Here is a 25224-nt window from a genome sequence, read left to right as displayed (position 1 = left end):
AAGAGGCCCAGTTGGGCTTCCCAGTTGGGCAAGTGTAAGGAGTAAACGGGGGCTGCATTCAAAAGTGCCCCCACCAAGGAAATGTGGATAGAGGGAAGGCGCAACCTGAGCAGGGAAGAGCTCAGGGTGGCCAGGAATTGGGGAGGCCAAGGGACTCAGATCCGCAGCTCCTTCCCACAGCGGCACCGTCCGCTGTCTCATGACAAGGACCACAGCCATTGTAGTCAGAAGCAGGGAACCAGGAGTCACACCTGCATTCAAACTCTGGCTCTGCAACCTGCTTGCATGAGTGGCCTTGGACACGTCCCCTAACCCCTCTAGGCCTGGATTCCTCATCTGTAACGGGGTAACCCAACCATTGGCACAGGCTCCTTGGAGGGCCGGTGGGATGAGGCGTCACCAGTGCCTGGCCTGTGGCAGCGCGTGGTCGCTGCAGCTGTCACGCCCCTCTGACCCGTGGTCTCCCGCAGGCGGGCGGCGTCACCGTCACGGCCGTGGGCGTGTGGACGCTGCTGGAGAAGAGCGGCTACCTCGGCGTCCTGGCCTCCAGCACCTTCGCCGCCTCTGCCCACATCCTCATCTTCGCGGGCGCGCTCGTCATGGCCACCGGCTTCCTGGGCTTTGGCGCCATCGTCCGGGAGCAGAAGAGCTGCCTGTCCATGGTGAGTGCCCCCGCGTCCCCCAGCCGGCTCCCCCCTCGAGTGAGAGTGGCCCCAGCCCTGAGTGAGAAGGGGCCGAGCCACGGGACAGCCAGGCAGGCGGCGGCCCTCGGCTCTGGCGTGTGCCGTGTTCTGCGGCTCCTGAGCCCAAGGCCGGGAGGGCAGCCCCGGAGCTGCTCCTGCTCTCGTCCTTCCTCCTCCTCTCTTTTCCTTCTCCTTCCTGTCCTCCCCACCCTTCCTTTCTCCGCCGCCGCCTCCTCTTCCTCATCCTCTTCTAGACTTTGTCATGGTCATTTTCAAGGACGTGCAGGGATGGGGTGTTACGGTGAAGCTCACGTTCCGTCACCCAGGCTTCGGCACTGCTGCTCTCATAGCCAACCCTGCTTCCTCGACATCCCCCCACGTCCTGCCCTCTGTCCCCTGCCCCACCCCAAGGCTGTGCTGAAGCAATCGCAGGTATCGTGTCTTCTGTAAATGCTTCAGTACGTACCTCTAAGACTTAGGGATCCTTTTTCAGAAAACATAACATTACCATTATCACACCTAAAAACAATCACAATCGTTCCTTAACATGAAATAACCAGACAGTTTCAGACTTCCCCAATTGATCCATAAACTTCTTTTTTTTTTTTTTGCAATTTATTTGTTGAAGGACCCAGGTCATCTGTCTTATAGACTTTCTCCCAGCCTGAATTTTCTGATTGCACCCTGAGACGTTGTTTAACGTGTTCTCCTGGTAGTTAGATCTAGAAGCTTGATCAGAGCTAAACTGGTGTGAGTTTGGGCAGGAGTATTTCATGGCATGTATTGTAGGTACCCACCGGCTTCTGCTTGGGAAGCTGGGAAGAGTATCCACAGCTGCTCAGAGCATCAAGAAAGGAGGCCAGGGTGGAACCTGCAGAGGCCAGAGGCTGGGAGTCCAGCTCAGGACTCAGGCCGACCCCCACTCCCTAACTCCATGCATGCGCTGGCAGCTGCAGGCTCCCTGGCGCCTGGGGGACCTCTCCTCACCCTGAAACTACTGAGGGCCAAAGCCCAGTATGGAAGAGGAGGAAAAGACAAAGGAAGCTGAAAAGCACCTGGGCTTAGCAAGGAACTTTCGGGGCAGAAGCCACCGAAGTCTTGAAGAGAAATCAGGCTTAGCCTGAAAAGAATCAAGCAGCAGGAAGAAGCCTCGAAGGGCCCTTGCACTCTCCTTCCCAGGCTCCCCAGGATCCACCATAGACTTTGCACTTCTGCCCTCAGCAGGCCAGAGAGTGGGAGGCAGAGCAGGGGGTGCTGCGGGTGCCCAGGGCCATCCCTGCAGCCACTTTCCCAGCCGCAACCTGGATATAGAAGCTCCAGGCTCAGCAGGACAGTTCCCCCACTCCCTGTCCCCGTTTTGAAGAATTCCCTAATTCCACTCTGAGGGACAGCTCAGAGCTAGGGTGCCAGCAGGGGGGATGGTGATGTGGGGCTGGGGCAAAGTCCCACAGGGGACTCTTCCAGCAGCAGGGACGTGTGCCTGTTGGAGCAAGCCACATCCCCACCCACCTCCCTCATGTGGCCTATGTGCATATTTTCAGCAGGGCCATGTGAGTCGCTCAGCTGGGGGCCTCAGCTCAGCCGCTCACCGTAGGTGCAACCAATATGGCTGGATGGAGTTGTGGGGGCGTGACTGAGTGAAGCGGGCATGCAGCATGGCTGGGGGAGGTGTCCCTGTGCGGCACTGATGAGCCCTTCCGTCGCCTGAGGTGCATGGGCACCAGTGCTGTTGGGCCCTTCTCTGCAGTGTCAGCAATCCCATGTGAGTCCTGCTCAGCTCTGCGCCCCTTAGAAAGCAAGCAGGCCTCACGCTACACCAGGTACAGCAGGGCCCCAGGCTACAGTGGGGCCTCGGGCGGGCTATCACCAGGTCATCTTGTTGGGAGGACAGGACTCACCTCTCCCCACCCAAGAAGGAAGGCAGAAGCCCTCACTCAGGGAACCTTCCTTCTGATTCAGGGCCATCTGTCTTGGTTCTAAAGAGCCCCTCTATAGAGGCCACTGGCCCCTGAGCACTGGGAAACAGCCCCCTGTACTCCACCCAGAGCCTGACTGTACCACCAATGGCCACTGCTCATTGAGAGCCATTTACTTCTATCTGCGCTCCAGCAGCCCTGCAGAGTCACAGCCACCCAGGCTCTGTGCCACACACTGTCCTCAGCACACACGCGTGTTAACTCACCCAATCCTCACCCACCCCTCACTGGTGCTTACCCTTACTCTGTGTATTTGACAGGGGAGGAAATGGTGGGCACAGAGAGGTGACACGATTCTTTTAGGTGATAGTCAGGTGCGGCCACAAGAAGGGATACTGGAGAGGTGCAGGGAAACAAAATTTACCATACTCTTAGGCCCTGGAGAGAGTCACTGCATGCCCAGCCGGGTCACACAGGAGGAGCGTCCAGGGAGCAGGCTCAGCCATGCCGGCGAGCACAGAGAGCCAGAGAGGTCCTCTCGTGGGGCGCGGGGGGAGCACACAAGAAAAGGCATGAGGGCATCTCACTGGTGCACTTGAATGTTACAGCATATGCTGCTAGGGAATGGCGTGCAGTCTGGCCCAGGCCTGTGCTCTGATCCCATGCTACACTGCCCCAGCAGAGGTGTTATTCGCCCCTACTTTACAGATGAGGAAGCTGGGCTCAGAGGTTAGAGCAAGTAGGGGCTGGAGGTGGCCATGAATTCCAGGAATCGCCTCCGAGAATCTGCTTCTCCTGGGGAGGCCAAGCCTGGCAAAAGGCAGAGGAATCAGAGGGACAGGCAGCCAGGCAGAAAGGAGGTGCGCGCTGCTCTCCATCTCTGGGGAGGCCGGCTCGGAGCAGCAGCACTCGGAGATCTGGTTGGACACGAGAGAGGGCTCCCTGAAGGTCCAGCCCAGAGCCCCAGGGCAGGAGACCAGGGGCGTTGTGGTAGGACTCCAGCAGCCTCGGGCACCTGCGTGCCTCCTTGCTGCTGCTGTTGTGAGGAAACAGCATGCATGGGCCAGAGCATTCCCGGTTTAGAAGGGAACACTCGAGAGTCATGTAATCCAATACTCCCTCCAAAGTTTCCAGGCTGAAGGACACTGGGTGGGCGACAGTGTGGGTCACCTAGGCATTAGCAGGAATTAATTTGCTTTTTTTGGAGAACAGTCTGATCGTGCGAGCGCTCCCGCTTGGCATTCTCAGAGGCCGGAAGGAAAGCATAAGGCTTAGCACCGGGCCGCACTCTGCTGTCCCGGCCACTGGTCACAGCTGCCCCTTTCTCTCACCCTCTTCACATGGTTCATTCGCAAATCAGTCCAACCATCCAGGCTGATCCATAAAAAATGATGTCCCCAACCTCCCCAGTGACAGCCCGACTGCCGCTTAGTCTGGATGGTCTGCCCAGAGGGGACCAAGCCCTGCACCCAGAGCTGTGCAGGGGAGACGTGGACACTTAGTGAAGGTCAGCACCTTGTGCTTGCCTGAAGGCTCAATGGGCAACTCTTGGCCGCCCTTGTGGCCCTCTGAAGGTCAGCAAACAGGGAGATGTTTGTCATCTCTCTGGGGCTTGCAGCAGGGCTGGGGACAGGGGCTGGTGACAGGCAGGCCTGAGATGTCTTCCTTCTCAGCTCCACTTGGCTGTTCCATAGAGATCTGCCTGTGTCCACTTCAGCCCACGCACCACTGGTGACCTCTCCAGCTCAACGTCACTGACCAGACACATCAGGGAGGCAACAGCTTGACACAGGTCAGGAGAAAGTACACACTCGTGTACACATGCATGCACTCACACTCAGCCACCGGCGCAGGACTGCAGAGACAGGCATCTCCCCCAGGCTAACAAACAACAAGCCCCACGGCCTAGAATCTTCTTTCTTGCCTCCCCTGCTCCCTCTGAGACAACCAAGGACAGGACATGGGTGAAGCAGCAGATCCTGAGTGAGCCACATCGGGCCCTCCAGCCCCTGAACTGATGAGCACTTGATTGTTTAAACCAAGAAGGGGCTGTAAACCTTGCTTGGGCTAACACATGTAGGAATTTGAAAGCCCGGGCTCCCGTTTGAGTCAGGTGGTGTGGAGAAGGCAGTTTAGATGTGTTCGGTGGCTCCTGCAGGTTTCTTCCTGGTTTCATTTCATTTTGTTTCCCTCCATGTCTTACCTCTTTAAAAAATCTTTAATCATGGGGCCGGCCCAGTGGCACACTGGAGAGTGCGCTGCTTGAGAGCATGGCGGCACTCCCACCGAGGGTTCGGATCCCATGTGGAGACCGGTTCCCGCTCACTGGCTGAGCATGGTGTGGGCGCAACACCGAGGTTGCGATCCCGTTGCCGGTCCCCAGTGCGGGCGTGACACCGAGGGTTGCGATCCCGTTACCGGTCAGTAAAAAAGACAAAAAGGAAAAAAAAAAAAATCTTTAATCAGCTGAAGCTGAGGGGAGCTCCAAAGGAGAGCCAGAGTGAGTCTAGCTCTCTACAAAGTGGTCCCCAAAGAGGAGCGGGAAAGATGGAAGGCCGGGCATCTGAGTGGTGTGCATCTAACTGGGATTAGGAGGAGGAGGAGGAGGATATCCAAAGCTCCTAGGGAAATGTCCAGAGAGAGCTGTCCAGCTCTCGCACGGCACACTGTCCCGGCCTGAACCCTTCCTGCCAGCACACCTGCACCCCGCAAAGTCACTTTCCCAAGAAGGAAGCGTTCATCGGGGACAGGAATAGCATGTCTTTGCCTGTGCTGAAATGATGATCGGCTTGGCATCGGAAATCTGCAGAGGGGAAAGGGAATGGGGTTTGAATTATTCACACCAGATCTTCTTTTTTAGCTAAGACTGCATGAAAGAGACATAATTCAGGTCATCTGAGCCTAAGGCCAGTGACCAGGACAGATGCCGCACAGATTAAAAGAGAGGGATATTTTTAGAGTTTTGAATATGGGCTCTGAAAACTTTTACATCTTAAATCAAATGAAGATCATGACGGATAGTTCAGACTAAACTTGGCCTTTATCGGGGGCTCTTTTATATTTGGGGGATGGATTAAAAAGTAAGAAGATCTAGGAACCAGTTTCTGAAAATGAGGGGACCCAGAATTGCAACACTTCCATCCAATATGCCAGGACCTGGCGTACCAGGGCAATGAGGTCTAGAATCAAGGGCAAAAATGTCTGGGTTCATGGGCCGGCCCGGTGGCGCACTGGATAGTGCGCCGCTTGGGAAGCGCGGCGGCGCTCCCGCCGAGGGTTCGGATCCCACATACAGACCGGTTCCCGCTCACTGGCTGAGCGAGGCGCGGGAGCAACACCGAGGGTTGCGATCCTGTTGCCGGTCCCCGGTCCAGTACGGGCGCAACACTGAGGGTTGCGATCCGTTGCCGGACACGAAAAAAAAAAGACAAAAAAAAAAAAATGTCTGGGTTCAGGCTCAAAGTAGGTCCTCACGTAAGCCACTCAGCCTGTCATTGCCACCTTGGTATCCCCAACTCTACAGGGGATGAGGTGTGAGGATAACCAGCAAGTGTTTTCAGGTCTTAGGAAACAAGTTGCCACATTATATAAAGACCGTAAAAGAGCTAATTAACATTTACATCACCATCGCCGTGAGCAGCTCCTCTGAGAAGGAGCCTGAATAAATGGAGTTATTCTTAGGGCCATTACTCCCAGGGTCTCCACAGCCTGGGCTAGGCTGTGTCCTCCAAAGAAGTTGGTGCTAGTGGGAAGGCAGAGGGGGCCTGGGTCCCACACGCAGGAGTTTGACTGTGTCCTCCCTGTGGCTCATTCTGCCCAAGTTCCTTTGCTCCACCAGCTGCCCAGCCCTGGGGAGGTCATTGTCTATAGCACTTTGACCTGAGTCAGCGCCCGCATGCTCGAAGGGGACAGATCCTATAGGCAGGCCTCTGTCCACCACTCCTCTCCAGCAGAATGAGGGAGCCTTTCCTCACCCAGCACAGTTGGGCGCGGAGGCAGGGAAATGGACAGGGTGACTTTTTTTCGGGCTCTTCAGAAAGCAGGATGCAAATACCCCCAAGAGCTGGCCTCGAGATGGCTGCACAAGTGACATGGGGCTAGCCTGTGCCCTGCCTCCCCTAGCAGGGTCCCATGGAGGCTGATCAGGAAAAGCCTCAGCCTGGAGTCAACTCTGCTCCTGAGCCGGCCACTAGCTGCCCAATGGAATGTGGTCCCTCCTCCTCTCAAGACCCTTCTTCAGGGTGGGGGCTGTGCACGAGGCACTACCAGGCAGCTTAGAGATCAACTCTCCACCCCTCTCCTTGGCCAGAGAGAAATTCACCTGAGGCCACAGAGCCAGGGGCTAGCAGAGCCCGCTCAGTGCCCCAGGCTGGGTGCAGGGCCTTTCCTGCTGTTCAAGGCTGGCCTGTCCCCCTCCCTCTGGATGCCTCCAGCACAGGGAATGGGTACCCGTCTTTGTCCTGACTCAGGACCCATGGTTTCTTTCCACGTGAAACATGGAGCACTCAGGTGAGAATGGGGGTCAGCTTCCTGGCTGCCTGCCCCCGATCTGCTTCACAATGGAGATCAAGCTTCAGATGCTGGCAGTGTGGCAGACCTCTGTTCTGTGAGGGGGCCAAAGAAAGGGTCCAGCCCAGTTGAAGAAAAGTTCCACTCATTTATGTGTGGGTGGACAAATGCCCGTGGTGGGATTCTTTGTCCCCTACCCCCGCAGGGGCCCGGAGCAAGTTTCAGAACAGGGCTGAACCAGGAGGGTCAGTGCATGTGTGTGTTGGGGGGTAGGGGTGGGATTGGTAAACAACAGCCTCTGCTTGCATCCCAAATTCAAGTGTTTGTTTGGGGCTTATACACTGCCTTTCCACTCTTCAGTCTCCAGCGTGCTTCCCTTGGCAGATTCCAGGTCTAACCACAGAGCTAGAAAGAGGCGTGGCTCAGACCCTCTCTCCTAACCAGGCACAGGCAGGGCCCTGGTTGCTGAGCCCATGAGCACGGGGAGCTCCAGCAAAGATGATCTGAACAGCAGGTCATCCTTCAGCGAATGATCTGGAAGCCCATGGATACGTGGTTTTTTCTTCCCAGTGACATCTCACTCCCTTGATGCTCAAACTAAGCATCTTACTCCACAGGCACACCACAGAGGGGGAGCTGACAGTGGGCTGGCAGTTGAGGAAAATCAACCTGGGGTGAAAAATCTTATGTCACGAGGCTCCATGGAGGTGTCACTCGAGGTTGGTGAGAGCTGTGTCAGTTCTCCTCTAATGGGACTGATGGAAGTACAGGGCTTGTGGACTATATTAGTCCATTTCTGTTGATTGTAACAGAATACCTGAAAGTGGGTAATTTACAAAGAAATGAAATTTATTCCTTACGGTTAAAGGAAGTGGGGAAGTCCAAAGTCCAGGGAACACAGCGGGCGAGGGCTTCCTTCCTGGTGGGAACTCTACAGCAACTCAGGGTGTCACATGTGAGAGTGGGCTAAACAGGAGCCGACCTTCTCACTTGCTGTCCTTATGAAGCCATCAGAACCACGCCCGTGACCAACCATTAAACAGTCAACCTATTACTCCATGAATGGATCAATCTGTGTACTAGGGCACGGTCCTCCTATCCAATTACCTCTCAAAGGCCCCACCTTTCAAATACCATAATTGGATTTCCCACCCTCTTAACACGGTTACAATGGAGATTGAGTTTCCAACACATGAACTTTTGGGGGGCACATTTGACCCACAGCATGGGGGCGAGTTGGTCGTTTCAAAAACAGCTGCACTTCTCCACTCTGCCTTGGCAGGAGAGCTGGTCCTAGTTCCTCCCCAGCAAATGTGAGTTGGCTGCGTTCCCTGCCAGGTGCCATGGGCTCAAGCAGGCGGACGTCCCCAGAAGTCTTATCTTCACCTCATCCCCATTTCTGCTGGGGCAGCAGCAGCAGACCCTGGAGTTGCAGGCCCCTTCCACCCCCAGGACCGGGAAAGGCTGTCTGGATCTGCCCCTTTCTCTCCACGTCCTGGCCCTGGTTTGGGGGATGTCTGTGTCTTCAGGACAGACAGTGCCTATAGGACAGTCAGTGCCCTATATCACATTGAGGTTTTAGGGGCATTTTTTTTTTCTTTTTTTTTGTCTTTTGTCTTTTTCCGTGTCCGGCAACGGATCGCAACCCTCAGTGTTGCCCCCGTACCGGACCGGGGACCGGCAACGGGATCGCAACCCTTGGCGTTGCTCCCGCGCCTCGCTCAGCCAGTGAGCGGGAACCGGTCTGTATGTGGGATCCGAACCCTCGGGTGGGAGCGCCACCACGCTTCCCAAGCGGCACACTATCCAGTGCGCCACCAGGCCGGCCCTTAGGGGCATTTTGATCAATTGAAATATAAGACCCAGGAGCCAGAGCAATGGGTCAGAAGATCATGGCTGTTACTGGAGCTGATTGGAGTGTGTGGCTTTAGATCTGCAGCCAGGAGCCTTAGCACCTTCCCTCAGGCTGAGACCAGCCTGCATACCTAAGAACTACCTCCCTGAGCTAACTGCCTGGCTCCAGAGGACAGGCTGGCCCCAGAGCAAGGGAGGAAGGCCCGCTCACCACACAGGAGGAGGAGCAGTGAGTGAGGGGAGAAGCTGGGGGCTCCCCTAGACGTCCCTGCACAACAGACAGGAGGCTGGAGATGGAGGCCCGGTCCTGACACTTTGTGACCCACGGAGCTGCAGCACCACCAGCCTTCCTGTCTAAGCCCGCAGTTTTGCTGAAGACCGAGAGTGAGCGAGTGATTCGCCTGGGCCACACGGCATCTTGTCACAGAGTCAAGCTGGGCCCAGACTCCCAGGCCGGGACCCCTTCTGTGACATCACTCATTTCTCTGACTGGCACCGTTCTGTGTAAACATCCACCTTTCTTGGACTGCCGCAGGTGCACCCGATCACTGCCACCTCCAACAGCATTGCCGATACGGGTCAGTTTTTTGCAACCAGTTAGCTTCCGTCACCACCACCCCCGAATCTTCTGCAACTAATGCCCCTTTTTACATTGATGAGGCTGCCTGATTCATCGACTTCAACAAGCACTGCCAGCACATTCCCAGTGTTTCCTGCTCTGCTGGGCTCAAGGTGGGGTGAGAAGGAGAGGAGACTAAGGGACTAAGACCCAGTTCTTGGCCTGGAGTGTAGTGAGGAATACAAGACACCTGTATTAGAAGGTGGAGCGTGCAGGTGGTTTACATGTTTGTTTGGATTTGGTCAGAGGCTCTGACGCCCTGAGCCCCAGGACAGTCTTTAACCTGCAGGCTGCCCCTGCTCCCTGGAGCCTGGTGTCTCCTCACTTTTGTTCTTGGTGGGTATTCTTTCTCCTCAGCCTGCCTTCCACCTGTAGCCAGTCTTGTCCTAGAAGTACCACCGCTAGGGAACCTATCACTGGTCCCATCCTGAGGTCCTTGCCACCTTCCTTTGTGCTACCTGTGCCCCCTGCACAGTCCCATCTCCCTGACCTGTGTGCACGGGTGCCCGTAGGCTATGCCATATCTCCCTGCAGCCTGTGAGAAGACAGCTGGCAGGAAAGCACTGGCCCTTCCAGGGGGCTGGTAGGAGGCAGCAACTGGTCACTTCCCCCATGCCTGACCCATGGGCAGCAGCAGCCTCTGAGTTCCCCGGGCTGTGTCTCCCCCAGGGAGTCTGGTGGTCTTCCTTCCAGCCAGCTGGCCAAGACCTGCTGCCCACTCTGGGTCCTGCTCCCACTCAGCCCATTCAGACTGAGTTCTTAGTAGTCCCAGCTTGGAACCTAGAGGACACTTGTCTCTGGTCTGTAGTTCTGGAACTGTGTTCTCCTGTGACCCCCACCTCCCACTCCAGCACACACATAATGTGACCCTCTTGGACCCCCAGCATTTTGGCTTGGGCTTTGGTTGACCTCAGCTGCCTTTTCTCGATGTGCCTCTAGGATGCCTCGTGCCCTGAGGCCAACCAGCTCTCCTTGCCCCAGCTCCGGTCCTCTTCTCTGTTCACAGCCCCATGGGCCAGAACTGGGTTAGCATTTCCCTGCATCCTCACTGTAGAGCAGCTCCCGGGTGGAATAGCTGAGTCCCAACCTCCGGCGGGGCTGTGGCTGCATAGCTCAGGCTATGAGCCCTGAGCCGGGGCCAGACGGGACAGAAGTCACCTTCACCCTTCCAACAGTGACATCTTGTTACAGGAATGGCTTCAGGCTCCCAAACCCACATCCTCTCTTTTTTGCACGAACAGCCTGGGCAGCTGCACTCAACTGACTGCCTGCAGCCTGTGGTTAATTGCCAGAAAATTATATGCCTTGAGGTCATTGCTGCTGAAGCAGCTGGCTCCATCTCTTCCTGTTTGGCCTTGTTGTTCTGAGCTCCCTAACCCTCCCTCGCCGGCCTTTGCTGTCCTCTCACACAAGGCCAGCTGAGAGCCTCGGGCTGGGCTCTTCCCCCTCAACTTCATCTTTGCAGCATCGTAATTCTAATCTTTTCCTCTTGCCACGCTATTCTGAGAATAGGCTAGTACCTCCACCCCCACCCCAACCTGCCTGAACGCCGAGCCTCCACCAGCAGGCCGTGGCTTGGTGGGAAGGTCTGCAAACAGTTTCTGCCTCTAGTGATGCAGAGTGGTGGGGGGGACAGAGGAGGAACGCTTCTGCGAAGCTCCCTTCTTTGTGGCAGAATTAGACCAATGGAGAAATTCTGAAATTCCAGTTTTATAAAGTTCTTAAAACTTTTCAGCTGATACTGAGCTGCCCTGTTTCTTATGCACTGGTGAATCCGCTCCAGAAACTATCTGGGGCTTAGTGGCCCCCATGCGGTGCAGGTCCATCCCAAGACTCAATTTCTAATTAATCACCTTAATGTCACAGTGAGAAATATGTATGCGTGTTTCCTGCAGAGCATCTTATTTAAAGAAAGTATTGGTCTGGTTTAGAAACCACTGTGCTGTTCCAGCTTTATTTTATTTTATTTATTTATTTTTTTTGTCTTTTTTTGTCTTTTTCCGTGTCCGGCAACGGATCGCAACCCTCAGTGTTGCCCCCATACCGGACCGGGGACCGGCAACGGGATTGCAACCCTCGGTGTTGCCCCCGTACCGGACCGGGGACCGGCAACGAGATCGCAACCCTCGGTGTTGCTCCCTCGCCTCGCTCAGCCAGTGAGCGGGAACTGGTCTGTATGTGGGATCCGAACCCTAGGGCAGGAGCGCCGCCGCGCCTCCCAAGCGGCGCACTATCCAGTGCGCCACCGGGCCGGCCCTCCAGCTTTATTTTGAATCTGTAATTTTAGAAAGTATCCAACTTTGCTTCTAGTGCAAACTTTTCCATTAAAGAATTAACAAAAACAACAACAAAAAAAAAAACACTTTGATACATGGTAGGGGGGAAAGATTAATGTTTGGGTCCCATTCTGTGCTTCACACACTGGTTCCTTCTATGCTTAGGGTCTAGTCTGGCATATTCTGAAATGGGATCATTCTCATGGGGGGCTCTAGGAGCAGAAGCTACAGAGTCTTTGGAATTCTCATTACTGGTTTCTGCCAGACCAAGATATAGGGGGTCACTCCTAGAAGGACTGGGCAGCCATGAGTCTGCAGGGCCTAGAGGCTGGCGGGGCAGGCTCAGTTCACACCATGTTGCTCCCGTGCCTCGCTCAGCCAGTGAGCGGGAACTGGTCTGTATGTGGGATCCGAACCCTAGGGCAGGAGCGCCGCCGCGCCTCCCAAGCGGCGCACTATCCAGTGCGCCACCGGGCCGGCCCTCCAGCTTTATTTTGAATCTGTAATTTTAGAAAGTATCCAACTTTGCTTCTAGTGCAAACTTTTCCATTAAAGAATTAACAAAAACAACAACAAAAAAAAAAACACTTTGATACATGGTAGGGGGGAAAGATTAATGTTTGGGTCCCATTCTGTGCTTCACACACTGGTTCCTTCTATGCTTAGGGTCTAGTCTGGCATATTCTGAAATGGGATCATTCTCATGGGGGGCTCTAGGAGCAGAAGCTACAGAGTCTTTGGAATTCTCATTACTGGTTTCTGCCAGACCAAGATATAGGGGGTCACTCCTAGAAGGACTGGGCAGCCATGAGTCTGCAGGGCCTAGAGGCTGGCGGGGCAGGCTCAGTTCACACCATGGTGCACAGGAGCAGCTACAGGTCAGAGCCAGGAGGGCAAACAAGGATCAGAGCAGACGTGGTCCCGAGGAGTGAGTTGAGCAGTGAGAACCGGCATCAGAGGGAGGTCAGAACCAAGGATGCCCGCGACAAGCGCCTGCGTCAGCACTGGCTCAGGGATGGTGTCGTGGAGGCCATGCCTGAGCTGAGCGTTGGTGGTGAAGCAGCCAGTAAACAGAACACAGTGGGGGTTGGGGGCAGGGGACTCCTGGCAGGGGACGGCGGGAGCAAAGGCCAGAGGCTGGAGGCCTCGCTGCACATGGCTGTGTGTGCAGGCACAGGGAGCAGCTCACAGGCGTGCAGGGACAGTCGGAGCATCGGGGTTGAGAAAAGGAAGGGTGGAGGGACAGAGACAGGCTGTGGAGCCTGTGGCTGTGAACTCAGGACGAGCTGCAAGGAAGACGCTCTTGTGCCAGTGCTGGCAGGGACGCTGGAGCACGGCCGGCCTGCCCTGCGGGCGCCCGGGCAGCTGGCAGGGCTTCCCTGGCCTTCCCCTCCCTCCCCTCCCACCCACCCATTCCTCTCCTCTCCTGACACCCCCAGACCCCCTAAGCCATACCCACCCTAACATGCCAAATCCACCCTGGGTGAGCTCAGCAAGTTCATCCATCTTCCCACCCGCCACTTAGTGGGGACAGAACCACACAAGGTTCTGCAGCTGAAATCCCTGGTTCAGTTCCTCGCTCAGTCACGGACGTGCCGTGTGACCCCAGCCAAGCTGCTTAACTTCTCCGAGCACGTATCTCATCTGTGAAGTGAGGCTAACGCTGGAGCTCACGTGGTGACGTGCCGAGTCATGCTGCTGTTCATCCCGGGGGTGTTCAGGAGACAGCATGGAGGGGCCTGCAGGAGGGCAGGCACCTGAGGGCTCACAGTGCTGCCGGTTACGGCCACAAAGTACCACTGTGTACCCAGCTGTGCTTGGTGCTGTGGGGCTGCTCAGACGATCAAGGCACTGACTCCGCCAAGGAAGAGGTTTTATTTTTATTATTTTTTTTTTTCTTGTTGGAAGGGATGCCTTTCCACTGCCACCACCATAGAAACACCGCATGACCTCTGCTCCTCCCTACTAGGTTTCACTCTGGGTTATTGCCTCCTAAGCCATAGCCAGCATTCTGGTGCCCCTCCCCTCCCCTGCAAGAGACCCGTGGGCTTTGTGGGTGGAGCGCGGACTGTCCCTGGGAATGCACCGCTAGGAGAAGCAGGACCACGCCGGGTCCAGTAGATACTCACAGTGAAACGTAACCTCGCCACACGACACACGGGGTATCTGAGAGTTTCTCATTATCGACTTTTGTTTAACTGTTCAAAAATAATAACAAACCAAACTTAAGGCAGAAAGTGGCTCCAGGGGCCGGCCCGGTGGCGCACTGCTATAGTGCACCGCTTGGGAGCGTGGCGGCGCTCCCGCCGAGGGTTCGGATCCCACATACAGACCGGCCGCTCACTGGCTGAGTGAGGTGCGGGCGCAACACCGAGGGTTGCAATCCCGTTGCCGGTCCCGGTCCGGTACGGGCGCGACACTGAGGGTTGCGATCCATTGCCAGACATGAAAAAAGACAAAAAGGAAAAAAAAAAAAAAAAGAAAGTGGCTCCAGAACCTTCTTCATGCTTCCTAGAGTCAACCTCTTATGCAACATGGCAGCACGCCCCTCCCCAGCTCACTAAGGGCAACCGGAGGGCAGGCAGGCACCTGCTGACGTCTGCGAGCTGCTGACCTCTACAGAGCATGCTCCCCCACCCCCACCGGATCCTCCTGACCACTCGTGATGGGCGCAAAAGACATTATCCCCGTCTGCTGGCCAGGAAATGGGGGCTGCGTCCCACACTCAGGGCCCCTGTGGGTGGCCCTAAAGATTGCATCCTATACAAGGGGACCCATGGAGGCTGAAATCAGCCTGCATACCTCTTGCCGAGCCACAGTTTTCTCATCGGAGCACATTTTCCTAATTTACACCAAGGTTCCTGTGGCCACTTAGCCAGGGCCAGCAGGGGATGGAGTCTGGACTCAACCCCAGGGTGATCAGCATTTCCCCAGCCTTCTTCAGGTCTCAGGCCCTGTCTCCCAGAGGCTGCTCAACAGAGATGGACCATTCACAAACCCTGTGGTCAGCCTGCTGCCTCAGTTTATCCTGGATACCATTCAGTACCATGCATAGACCCACACGGCCCTCGAGACTGTAACTCCCTCCCCACACTTCTGAGCCTCAGCCTGGGGACCAGGAGCTTGCGTCTCCTGTGCACACAGCCTGAGGTTCCGTGCAGAGTTGGCGCAGGTGTCCTGCCCCTGATGGGACCACGGGGGTGTGCACCTCACACTCTGCCACACCTGGCCCTGTCCACATCCTCAGCCAAGGAATGGCCAAGTGGCGTCTGGTCCTGGGGGAGGGAGGGACAGAGCCTGGACATGTGGGCTGGAGGCCTTTCTGAGCTTAGGAGAGAGCCTGGGGCAGGAGAGAAAGGGAGGGGGCAGGGACCTCCCTTTGTCCTCTCTGCCCCAGGCCCCACAAATGACAAGGACAGGCCTGACACCATTACTCGGAGACTGGAAGCCTCTCCTGCATCCCGGTGGCAGCCAGCTCCAATGTTAGGAGACCATAGGGCACAATAAGACTGCTGAGGGGACTTGGGGGTAACTTATTTCCTTGAATGGTAGCCTTGCCCTTGGGCCAAAGTTCTTTCCCCATGAAAGAAATGTCTGCACCCTTGTGTTGCTTGAGCCCTGCCTGTGCTCAGTCCGCTGCTGAGTGGTCCAGGAGATGGCCATCACAAACAAGTGTGGCCCCCCAGCCACCCCAGCCTGCCACGCCGGGAGCCCCTGCCAGCGGCTCCTCTGGCCCACACTCCTCCCCTGCCTGATGAGCCTGTGCCAAGGAGCCCGGCCACAGGGGGTGCTCAGGAGGTGCTGAGCTTCCCCAGAGCTGGGCGGTGTCAGGAGCTCTGCCTGCACCCCCACCTCCCCCCACCCCCGCTTGCTTCCGTCTTTCCTGCCCAAGGCTTTGGAGCAGCTTTGCCTGTCCCTGTCCCCTCCCAGCCCACGTGGGCCTGACATGCGGTTTTGACCTTTTGGCTCCTGTGAGGACACACCAGGGTCAAGCTGTGTCCCAGGAGCCTCCCTGGCTGTGTAAAGCCAGGTGGGATGGGGAGAGAGGTCACAGTCACACTTGGGTGCGCGGCCGGGAAGCCAGGCAGCAGCAGCAGCAGGGCCACGAAGCACGAAGAGCAGCCCTGAGCCCGAGGAGGCAGGCGCAGGGGAGGGGACCTGGGAACCCCCGCCTGGCCACAAAGGACCAGAAATGGGCATCGTGGGGGCTGGGCGATGACACACAAGTCACCTTCCCCAGATCTCTGCCTTCGCTTTTTGCTGAGCCTTGGTTGCCGCCAGCCAGCCTGTCCCGCACTCCAGCCACACTGGCTCTCTCTTGCTGCACACGAACGCCCCACGCTTTCTGCAGGCTCCAGGCCTCACACGTGCCCTCCCCTCTGCCTGGAGTGCCTTCCCTCCTCCTTCACCTGGCAAGTGCCTACTCATCCTTAGACACCACTCAGGTGTCACCGCCTCCAGGAAGCCTTCTCTGACTGCCCACCCCACCAGGAGACTGCTGCTGTTTCTAGGACTTACCCCATAGAAGTATTTGTAACACAACATTATGATCACTTACTATCTGTCCCCTGCCACCAATAATTTTGAGGGCAACAACCATCTTACTATGACACCTGGCACCTGGCAAATAGGCCTTTCATAAACATTGGCTGGGTGGACGTATTACTGAGTTGCCAGCAGACCGATGCATGAGGGGGTGAGTAGGGAACTCAGTGCCAGCAGCCAGCAGAGGCCCCTGGCAGATGTCTCTGCCACCCCCAGTGCTTTGGGGAAACGTGTCATGGGAGTGCCCTGATTCCCAAAGGTGACGGTCTTCTCTTTTTGCTTCTAGTATTTCTGCCTGTTGTTTGTCATCTTCCTTGTTGAGCTGGTGGCGGGAGTCCTGGCCCACGTGTACTACCAGAGGGTGAGTGGACGTTTCCTCCTACATTCTGCGTCAGTTGTGCTGGGGACACTGCAGCAGACACAGACGTGGTCCTGTTTCCCAGGCCCCGACAGCCTCTGCACATCTGGGCCCCAGCTCCTCGTCCTGGTTCCAGCAGTTCTCTGCTCCATCTGTTGATGCTGCTGTCCTCAGGGGAGTTGGGGAGCGGGAGCATCCCCTGGGAGGCTGGCTTATCCCTCTCTCCATCCAAGGATAGGAAAAGGGTGGATCCATCTGCCAAAGCCCTCCAAGGAGAAAGGCGTCAGCCAGGGTTGAATGCCAGGCTGTAAACACAGGCTCAGGCCTGCCTGGACTGCACAGGGTGGAGTGACCAGTCCTGCCCCCTCCCACCCTGGCACCCTCTGAATCGGGTTTGAGGTCACGACCAGTCCGGCATCCATATGGTGCCTGCAAGGTAACGATTGCACTTATTTTGAATGCCACCTGTAGTTAAAGTTAAAATCAGCAGATACTTGAAAGCATCGCTGTGTCCGGCCTCACCATCAGCTCTGGCCACCACCCTGCTTAGCTGCCTCCTGCCCTGCCTGTCTCCCAGTGCTGCCCCTATGTTAGAGCCCGGTGTGGGCCGCATCCTGTCCGTGCACGTCCTCTGCACTGCCTCCCACAAATGGCCCCATTGCACTGTTTGGGGACCTTGGCCATGGCACCCTTCACAGCCTGCAGCATTCTACAGTGAGCTGGCTCTGGAGCGAGCCTGGGGACCAGCTCCAGGTGGGTGGTCCTGCTGATGCCACCTTTGTTCTCCACCTTCCCCAGCTGAGTGACGAGCTGAAGCAGCACTTGAACTGGACTCTGATTGAGAACTACGGGCAGCCCAGAGCCACGGAGATCACAGCCTCCGTAGACCGTCTACAGCAAGATGTAAGCACACCCTACAGGCTTGAAGGCCAGCAGACGTGGGTTCACATCCTGATTCTGTCCTTGCCTGTCCATGTGACCCTGAGCAAGTTACTTACACTCTCTGAGTTTCAGAGGACACATCCCTAAGATGAAGCCTCATACGGTGTGTGAGCATTAAAAATGATCGCAGTGCTTCCCGAAATCCTGGTTGCCTTCCTCCTTCCTCCTCTGCCTTCGCCTCCTAACCCTAACCCTAACCCTAACCCTAAAACTAACCCCTAGCCCCTAACCCCTAACCCAAACCCTAACCCTCCCCGACTACCTGCTCAAGCCCCACCCCTCCTGCCTCCCTGTTCTGGGTCCCCTGTGGGCAGGAAGCCATGAGAGTGGGCTGAACACAGAGGTATCTCAGTTAAGCCGCTGCAAGAGCTTCCCAGCTCTGAGCCATCGGGCAAAATGCTGGGGACAGAAAGGTGGCCTGTCCTTTCCAAGAAGAGATACAGCAGATATAGGGGACAGGCAAATGGACCTCAGATCTGTGCTGTCCAGTGTGATGGCCACTAGCCACATATGGCTATTTACATTTGAAGTTAAATACAAAATTCAGTTCCTTGGTCACATTAGCCACGTGTGGCTAGTGGCCACCAAATTGGACAGAACAGATATAGGACATTTCCTTCATTGCAGAAAGTTCTACTGCTCCAGGACCCTTCTCCCTGCCACCTTGCCCTGCCCCACTCTGGCCTGAGGCCTTGGTCTTGGCCCTGGGAATGCCAGGCAAGTAGAGGGAGCGGGGGTGGGTGCTCCCTGAGCTCCAGGGGCATCGTGGTTCAGTTAGGAAACCCCACCCCATCTCCCCAGGACTCAGGCCCAGCTCCCAGTCGGCACTGCACAGAGGGGCGCCTCCTCTGAAACAGTGGCCAAGGCACATGTACATACACAGGTGCACACCCATGCCCAGGTGCTCGGCCCAGGGCCCAGAATGGGGCAGCCCACATTGTTGGTCAGCTCTGCCCAAAAGTTCACACTTGCTGGGCCTCCCCTGTGAGCGACTGGGTGAGAAGAGGGATAGGACAGATCCTGCCCTTGGGGTTACTCGACTTCAGCGAGTGCGAGGCTGGGGCACCCTCAGAGTAGAGAGTGGGGGAAGTGGAGGACTTCATGGGGGCCCAACTGGAGGCAGTGGAGAAGCAGGGACAGGTTCACCCAGGCAGAGAGGATGGGAGTGGCCAGGCAGGGCAGGCAGCACCCAGGAGACCTGCGTGGACTCAGTGCATGTGGACACAGGCCCGCACACGGCCCAGAACAGTTAGAACCTGGGCCTGCATCTCACGCAGGAGGGACGAGCCCCGGGAAAGCTGTGGTTGCAGAGCCAGGGCCAGCATCCTCCAGCAGCTGCGCATGCATGTAAATGACACACGTGCTGTACTCGCACAGCGGTGACCACGATGGCAGGCGTCTTGTAATAACTGCCAACCCTGTGCCAGGCTCTTTCCTAAGAGCAGTACGTGGCTTGCCTCTTTCGGTCCTCACGACGTGCCGGTGTGGAGGCACTCCTGCTGTCCCATTTCATAAGTGACACAGCAACAGCACACGACCAGCACAGACATGCGGGCACACAGATGCGCATCTCCCTCGTGCCTCCTAGCACACGCCAGGCTACTCCCTGCTCTGTCACGTTCTCCTTGACTCCTGGGAAACCCTATGCATCCTGTTGGACCCTTCCTGGCCCTGAATGGAACATTAACCCCTTCCTCCTCTGTGTCCCATGCAAGCTCCTAGCATCTCTCCTACTAAATGACAGCAGTTCATAAGCGACTTGAGGCCCCTTACCTTACTCATGCACATAGTAGGGGCCTAATGAATGCTTGTTAGCTGAACTCCCCACACACCAGAGGCAGCCTCAAAGCAGCTGTCTTCTCCGGCCTGTGTAGGGACTTTGAATCTCAGTGCCCTGACTCAGAAGGGCAAGAAGTGACCAGTTCCTTTGAATCACAGACCTGGGCTGGTGCAGGCGACCCCAGTCTTACTCAGCACACGAGCCAGTTCCTGTGGTCAATGCTGATCTGCCCACACCATGGGCTCTGGGGCACCTTGTGTGTCCCTGCAGGTCTGGGGCTCTGAGGCTTCAGAGCCTGCACAGGGGCTGAGCATCTCTGGCAACGCTGGGTCCCCGTCCCCTGTTCCTCCAGGATGACGGGGAAACCACCATGTGGTTTAGCCAGGTCGTGGGCTCTGCCATCCAGCAGTGCGCAGACAGCCCCACCCTCTGTGGGACCTTCCTTCTTCCCACCCGTCTCAGCTCCTCTCTGCTCCAAGACACCAGCCTAATCCCCTTGAAAGACTTGAACAGCTACAAAAGGTAGCAAACAGGTGTCCTGCAGGCACCTTCTGCACCGGCCTGGAGGAGAAGGGCCCTAGAGGGACCAGCTCAAAACGGGAAAGGAAAACTCACAGGGAAACAAATAGGGCTGGGTTAATTCTTGAATAATGTGCCCTACAGACCTGGCCCCTGGGGGCGGGGAGCCCCCACACAGGCTCCTCTCACCTCCAGACTCTGCCTCCCCTTTCAGTTCAAGTGCTGCGGGAGCAATAGCTCGGCTGACTGGCAGCACAGCACATACATCCTGTCGCAGGAGGCCGAGGGCCGCCGGGTGCCTGACAGCTGCTGCAAGACGGTGGTGGCTCGCTGCGGCCAGCGGGCCCACCCCTCCAACATCTACAAGGTGGAGGTGAGCGCCCGAGCTCCAGTGGCAGCATGGGGAGGCTGGCTCGGCAGATGGGGTGGCACAGGCAGACGCACTCGCTCCTTGGCCGTGAGATCACAGTTCCTGGGCCTTCCAGCATCTCTACGGAGCCCTGGGACAAGCAGCCCCTGCTGGGAGATTCTAGGACACCATGGCAGGCCCCCAGGCTCACTGGAGAAGCCCATGAGTGGTTCAGGTTGGGTCTAGGCCTCCTCATCCTCCAGCCCTCGCTCCACCTCAGCAGGTGCAGCCCCACAGCCAGCTTGGCCCCCACTCCCCATTGCTCCCCGCCGGGGTGTGTTAACCCACGGTTGCCTTGCAGGGAGGCTGCCTCACCAAGCTGGAGCAGTTCCTGGCCAACCACCTGCTGCTCATGGGGGTGGTGGGCATCAGCGTGGCTTGCCTGCAGGTGAGTGGGAGTAGGGGGGGAGGGGGGCCGGGCGGAAGAGCTCTGAGCCCCTGTCCGTTGGCTCAGATCTTGCATAACTGGGTTGACACAACTGAGCCTTTACACACCAGGCCCTGCCCTGCCCTCTACTCCCTTCTCTCCCTTCCCTTTGCCACCAAGGATGAATCACATGGCTAATCTCTTCCCCAGAGAACGTGAAGGAAAGTGCCTGGAGGACAACTTGAGCTTGTGAGGAACAGGGAGCTGGTAGGAGTGTGAGTGTGGGCTCAAGTATGTGCATGCCCCATGTGTGTGCACGTGGGGTTGTGCGCACAGATATGTGTTTAGATGTGCTTGTGTGTGTGCGCCTTGGCCTGCACTCGTTCCTTCGCATGTGTGTGTGTGTGTGTCTCGGCCTACACTCATTCCTTCATGTGTGTGTGCATGTGCGTGTGTGTGTGTGTGTGTGCCTGGGCCTGCACTCGTTCCTTCATGTGTGTGTGCATGTGCGTGTGTGTGTGTGTGTGTGCCTGGGCCTGCACTCGTTCCTTCATGTGTGTGTGCATGTGTGTGTGCATGTGCGTGCGTGTGCGTGTGTGTGTGTGCCTGGGCCTGCACTCGTTCCTTCATGTGTGTGTGTGTGTGTGTGCATGTGTGTGTGCGTGTGTGTGTCTCAGCCTACACTCATTCCTTCATGTGTGTGTGCATGTGTGTGCATGTGTGTGTGTGTGCCTGGGCCTGCACTCGTTCCTTCATGTGTGTGTGCATGTGTGTGCATGTGTGTGTGCGTGTGTGTGTCTCAGCCTACACTCATTCCTTCATGTGTGTGTGCATGTGCGTGTGTGTGTGTGTGTGTGCCTGGGCCTGCACTCGTTCCTTCATGTGTGTGTGTGTGTGTGTGCATGTGTGCATGTGTGTGTGCATGTGTGCGTGTGTGTGTGCATGTGCGTGCTTGTGTGTGTGTGTGCCTGGGCCTGCACTCGTTCCTTCATGTGTGTGTGCATGTGTGTGCATGTGCGTGCGTGTGTGTATGTGTGCGTGTGTGTGTGTGTGCATGTGTGTGTGTGTGTGTGTCTTGGCCTGCACTCGTTCCTTTGCACGTGTGCGTGTGTGCACACACTCCCCTGTGCACGCCCAGCTCCCTGCTGTGATGAGCAATGCCCTTTGCTCCTGTTTTTCCCCTCCACGCCCTCCCCCAGCTGCCATCTGGGAAGTCAGCGTCCCTCTTGACCCCTCTTGACCCCTCTTGTCCCTCTTGTCCCTCTTGCCCCTCTTGCTGCGGCCCAGCAGGAGCTGCATGTGGGCTGGTCTAGAAGGAGCTCGGTAGCCGTGCAGTCCTGCAGAGGCTTCCCGTCAGAGGACCCGGGTCCCATCCTGGCTGTCTGCTCCTGGGTGACCTTGAGCAGTTACTTAATGTCCCTCAACTTCTTCATCTGCAAGATGTGGATAACTTCCCCTACTTTGTAAGGTCTAAATAAGAACGAGGTGATGCGTGTGACCCACTTACAGCACTGGCACGCACGAAGGCCTCCATACGTGGAAGCTATCTTTATCCAGTGATCTGTCGACTTCTGAGTATTTTCAGATACTTCCTCTCACCAGATCCCCACACAACCTGGGACCCAGAAAGCCATCTTACCCAGGGTCTCATGGCCTGAACTGGCACCCAGGTCTTCTGGCTTTGGTCCTCTGTTGTCCCAAATTCCCTACCCAGACACAGAGGTTTGAGAAAAAGAGAAGCAGGAGATGGTGGCTTGGCTGACTTGGGGAGACTTCCAGTGTAGGGTTCTTTCCAGATGATCATGCCAGCCTACCCCAGTGTGTGGGTCTGGAGGACCCAGCTGCAGCCAGCGTGCTGGGAAGACGGTCCCCAGGGAGGCCCATCTTGGTTTGGTCACCTATGAGCTGTGTGACCTAGGGCCAATTATTTCATCCCTGAGCCTCAGTTACTCATTTGTAAAATGGGGCTAATTATACCTCATTTGGTGGCTGATTGTGAGAATTAGCAATATACATGTAAATCACTTGGCTGGTTGCTGAGCAGATAGCAGGTGTTCAGTAAATGACACCCATCATTTTTATCATTTCTACATGGGCACATTGTGTCTCAAAAAATCCCCAGTTGTTCCCTGGCCAGACCAGCCTGCCCCTTCATCCTCATCTACCTGCAGGGTTAGGGGGCCCAGGAGGCACTGGCATAGCCCCTCTTCTGTCCCAAATGCCAAGCCCCAGAGGTGTTGCCCCTGGCACTGGGGAAGGGGTGGCTCTGTGCTCCAGCTCCTGACCCAGCAAATGCTTCCGGAAACCTGCTACCTGTGCCAGGTGTTGAGGGGCCCTGCTCAGCGTGGACACTGAGCAGGCCTGGTATACATCTGTGCATTTCTTCCTGACCTCTCTGGCCTTGAGAACCTGTAGAAACCGCAGACAAGGGCGGGGAGGCTGAGGGCAGTGGGACAGCACGTGCCCCGAGCCTCAGGTCAAGGGAACAGCACTGCTGTGTAACTCTAATGTCGAAGAGGCCAGGCCATGGGGCCCTGGCTAGCACTTGCAGGCCTACAGACACCTGCTCCCCACTCGCATCCCCACCATGGCTCACTGTGAGTGGCTCCCGGTATCCCTGAAAGGGTGCTTCACCTGGCCACGGCCGTGGATCTCACCCCTTGCCCAGCTTTCTCCCCTGTGGTCCACTGAGCCGGCCCTGCATTGCCCAAGCCTCGGGGGAGAGCTCCCTCTGCCGGCCAGTGCTGGGCACCAAGCTTCTCAAGTCCTCCAGGTGTGCCAAAGCCTTGAGGAAGGGCTCGTACCCCAGGCTGACAGCACCAGGCACCTGCCTCACATACCCAGCCTGGCACTTCAAAGACCACCAAGGCTCAAGAGATATCAGCCCAAAATGGTGTCATAATGTTTCCTGGTCCCCAGGAACTGGAGGAAATCTTGCTCAGGAGTCAGAGGGCCTGGATTCCAGACATAGCTCCACCTCTTGCTGTGTGACCTTGGGAAGCCATATTCCCTCTCTGAGCCTCAGTTTCCTTACCTGTGAAATTAAGGGATTGGATGTTTTTGAGCCTTTTTAAAGCAGCAGCATGCTCTTATCAATGGAAATCTCGTAGAGGAGCCCCATACCTTAAACTCAGAAGGCAGAGCTGTTTGGATTGAAGCAGGAGACACACCTAGTGTGACTGCTCTTGTGGCCCTGAGCTACTCTTGGGGTTTCCAAAACAGTTTGAAAACCACTGGTCTAGACCATCTCTCAGGAACCTTCTGGCTCTAACATTCTATGACTTTATGGTAAGGTTCCTACCTCGATGACCAGTTATCTTGGGACTGATGTCCTGCAGCTTCCTGGAATGTCAAATCAGATGGTTTGTGAACACTTTGAAAACCAAGTGGAAAATCCCCTGAGCATGAGGCACTCTGATTCCAGCCAGGTGTTTGGCAGAGCTGCCCGTCACCTCACGGACATGCGGGCCAGGCACTGACGTGCTCAGGAGAGGTCATGCTGGGCTGGGCCACCACGCTGCGAGAGGTCTCAGGCGTGGGCTGTGGCCCCTTTTATGTTTTCATCAGTGATCTCCATGAAGATCAAGAAGCATGCTAATCGGCTCTGATAATTGGCCAAATCTGCAGGGACAGCTGGTCTGCTGAATGATAAAGCCCACATTGAAAAGAGAGCTTGGTGGGGGCCGGCCCGGTGGTGCACTGCTACAGTGCGCCGTTTGGGAAGCGCGGCGGCGCTCCCGCCGAGGGTTCGGATCCCACATACAGACCGGTTCCCGCTCACTGGCTGAGTGGGGGGCGGGAGCAACACCAAGGGTTGCGATCCCGTTGCTGGTCCCGGTCCGGTACGGGTGCGACACTGAGGGTTGCGATCCGTTGCCAGTCACGAAAAAAAACAAAAAGGAAAAAAAAAAAAAAAAAGAAAAGAGAGCTTGGTGGATGGGAAAGATGTGCTCGGACAGAGGGCCAGACATTTAACAGGGTAGCCTCCTTGCATTTAAGTTTCGTTTGATTTTAAATCGAGCCTACGTGCAGAGTGAGGGCACCTGCCTGAGTTACCCGGCGGGGTGCTGCCCTTACAGATGCCGGTGTGGGACTGGTGGAGGGTGCCAGCGTGTGCGGGGTGCCAGCTCAGGCCACCCCGAGGTGGGACCAGACCTCCACAGAGCCTCCAGGCCGTGGTCCTCAGCCTTGGCTGCACATTGGGATCACCCGGCAAACTTTAGAGTCGCCTGAAGCCCAGGCCGAAGCGTAGCACGACTGGCTCATGTGGGGAAGACACAGTGACCTGAAGAGCCCCCAGAGACTCCCCTGAGCAGCCAAACCCAGAGGGAGTGGGAAAGGGCCTGCAGGGCCCAGAGTCAAATGTGGGAGAGGTCAGGAGATGGGGGGGAGACAGCGCCCTCCCCCTCTTTAAACACCCAAGTCACGGGGGGGGGGGGGGGGGGGG

General features: G+C 56.5%; 1 protein-coding gene across 1 annotated transcript in view; it reads left to right on the top strand.

Annotated features, from left to right (window-relative positions):
* The window catches only part of TSPAN11 (tetraspanin 11), a 42536-nt gene that overhangs the window by 12423 nt on the left and 4889 nt on the right, over window positions 1-25224 (top strand). The window contains exons 2-6 of the mRNA XM_008573047.1: window positions 471-662; window positions 16689-16763; window positions 17559-17663; window positions 20216-20374; window positions 20712-20798. Coding sequence (XP_008571269.1) covers window positions 471-662; window positions 16689-16763; window positions 17559-17663; window positions 20216-20374; window positions 20712-20798 — 618 coding nt within the window. The remainder of the gene's footprint in view (window positions 1-470; window positions 663-16688; window positions 16764-17558; window positions 17664-20215; window positions 20375-20711; window positions 20799-25224) is intronic.

Source organism: Galeopterus variegatus, unplaced genomic scaffold (genome assembly GCF_000696425.1).
Source record: "Galeopterus variegatus unplaced genomic scaffold, G_variegatus-3.0.2 Scaffold869, whole genome shotgun sequence".
Taxonomy (NCBI): domain Eukaryota; kingdom Metazoa; phylum Chordata; class Mammalia; order Dermoptera; family Cynocephalidae; genus Galeopterus; species Galeopterus variegatus.
Note: the sequence above shows the minus strand (reverse complement) of the source record. Positions and strands in the feature narration are given on the sequence as shown.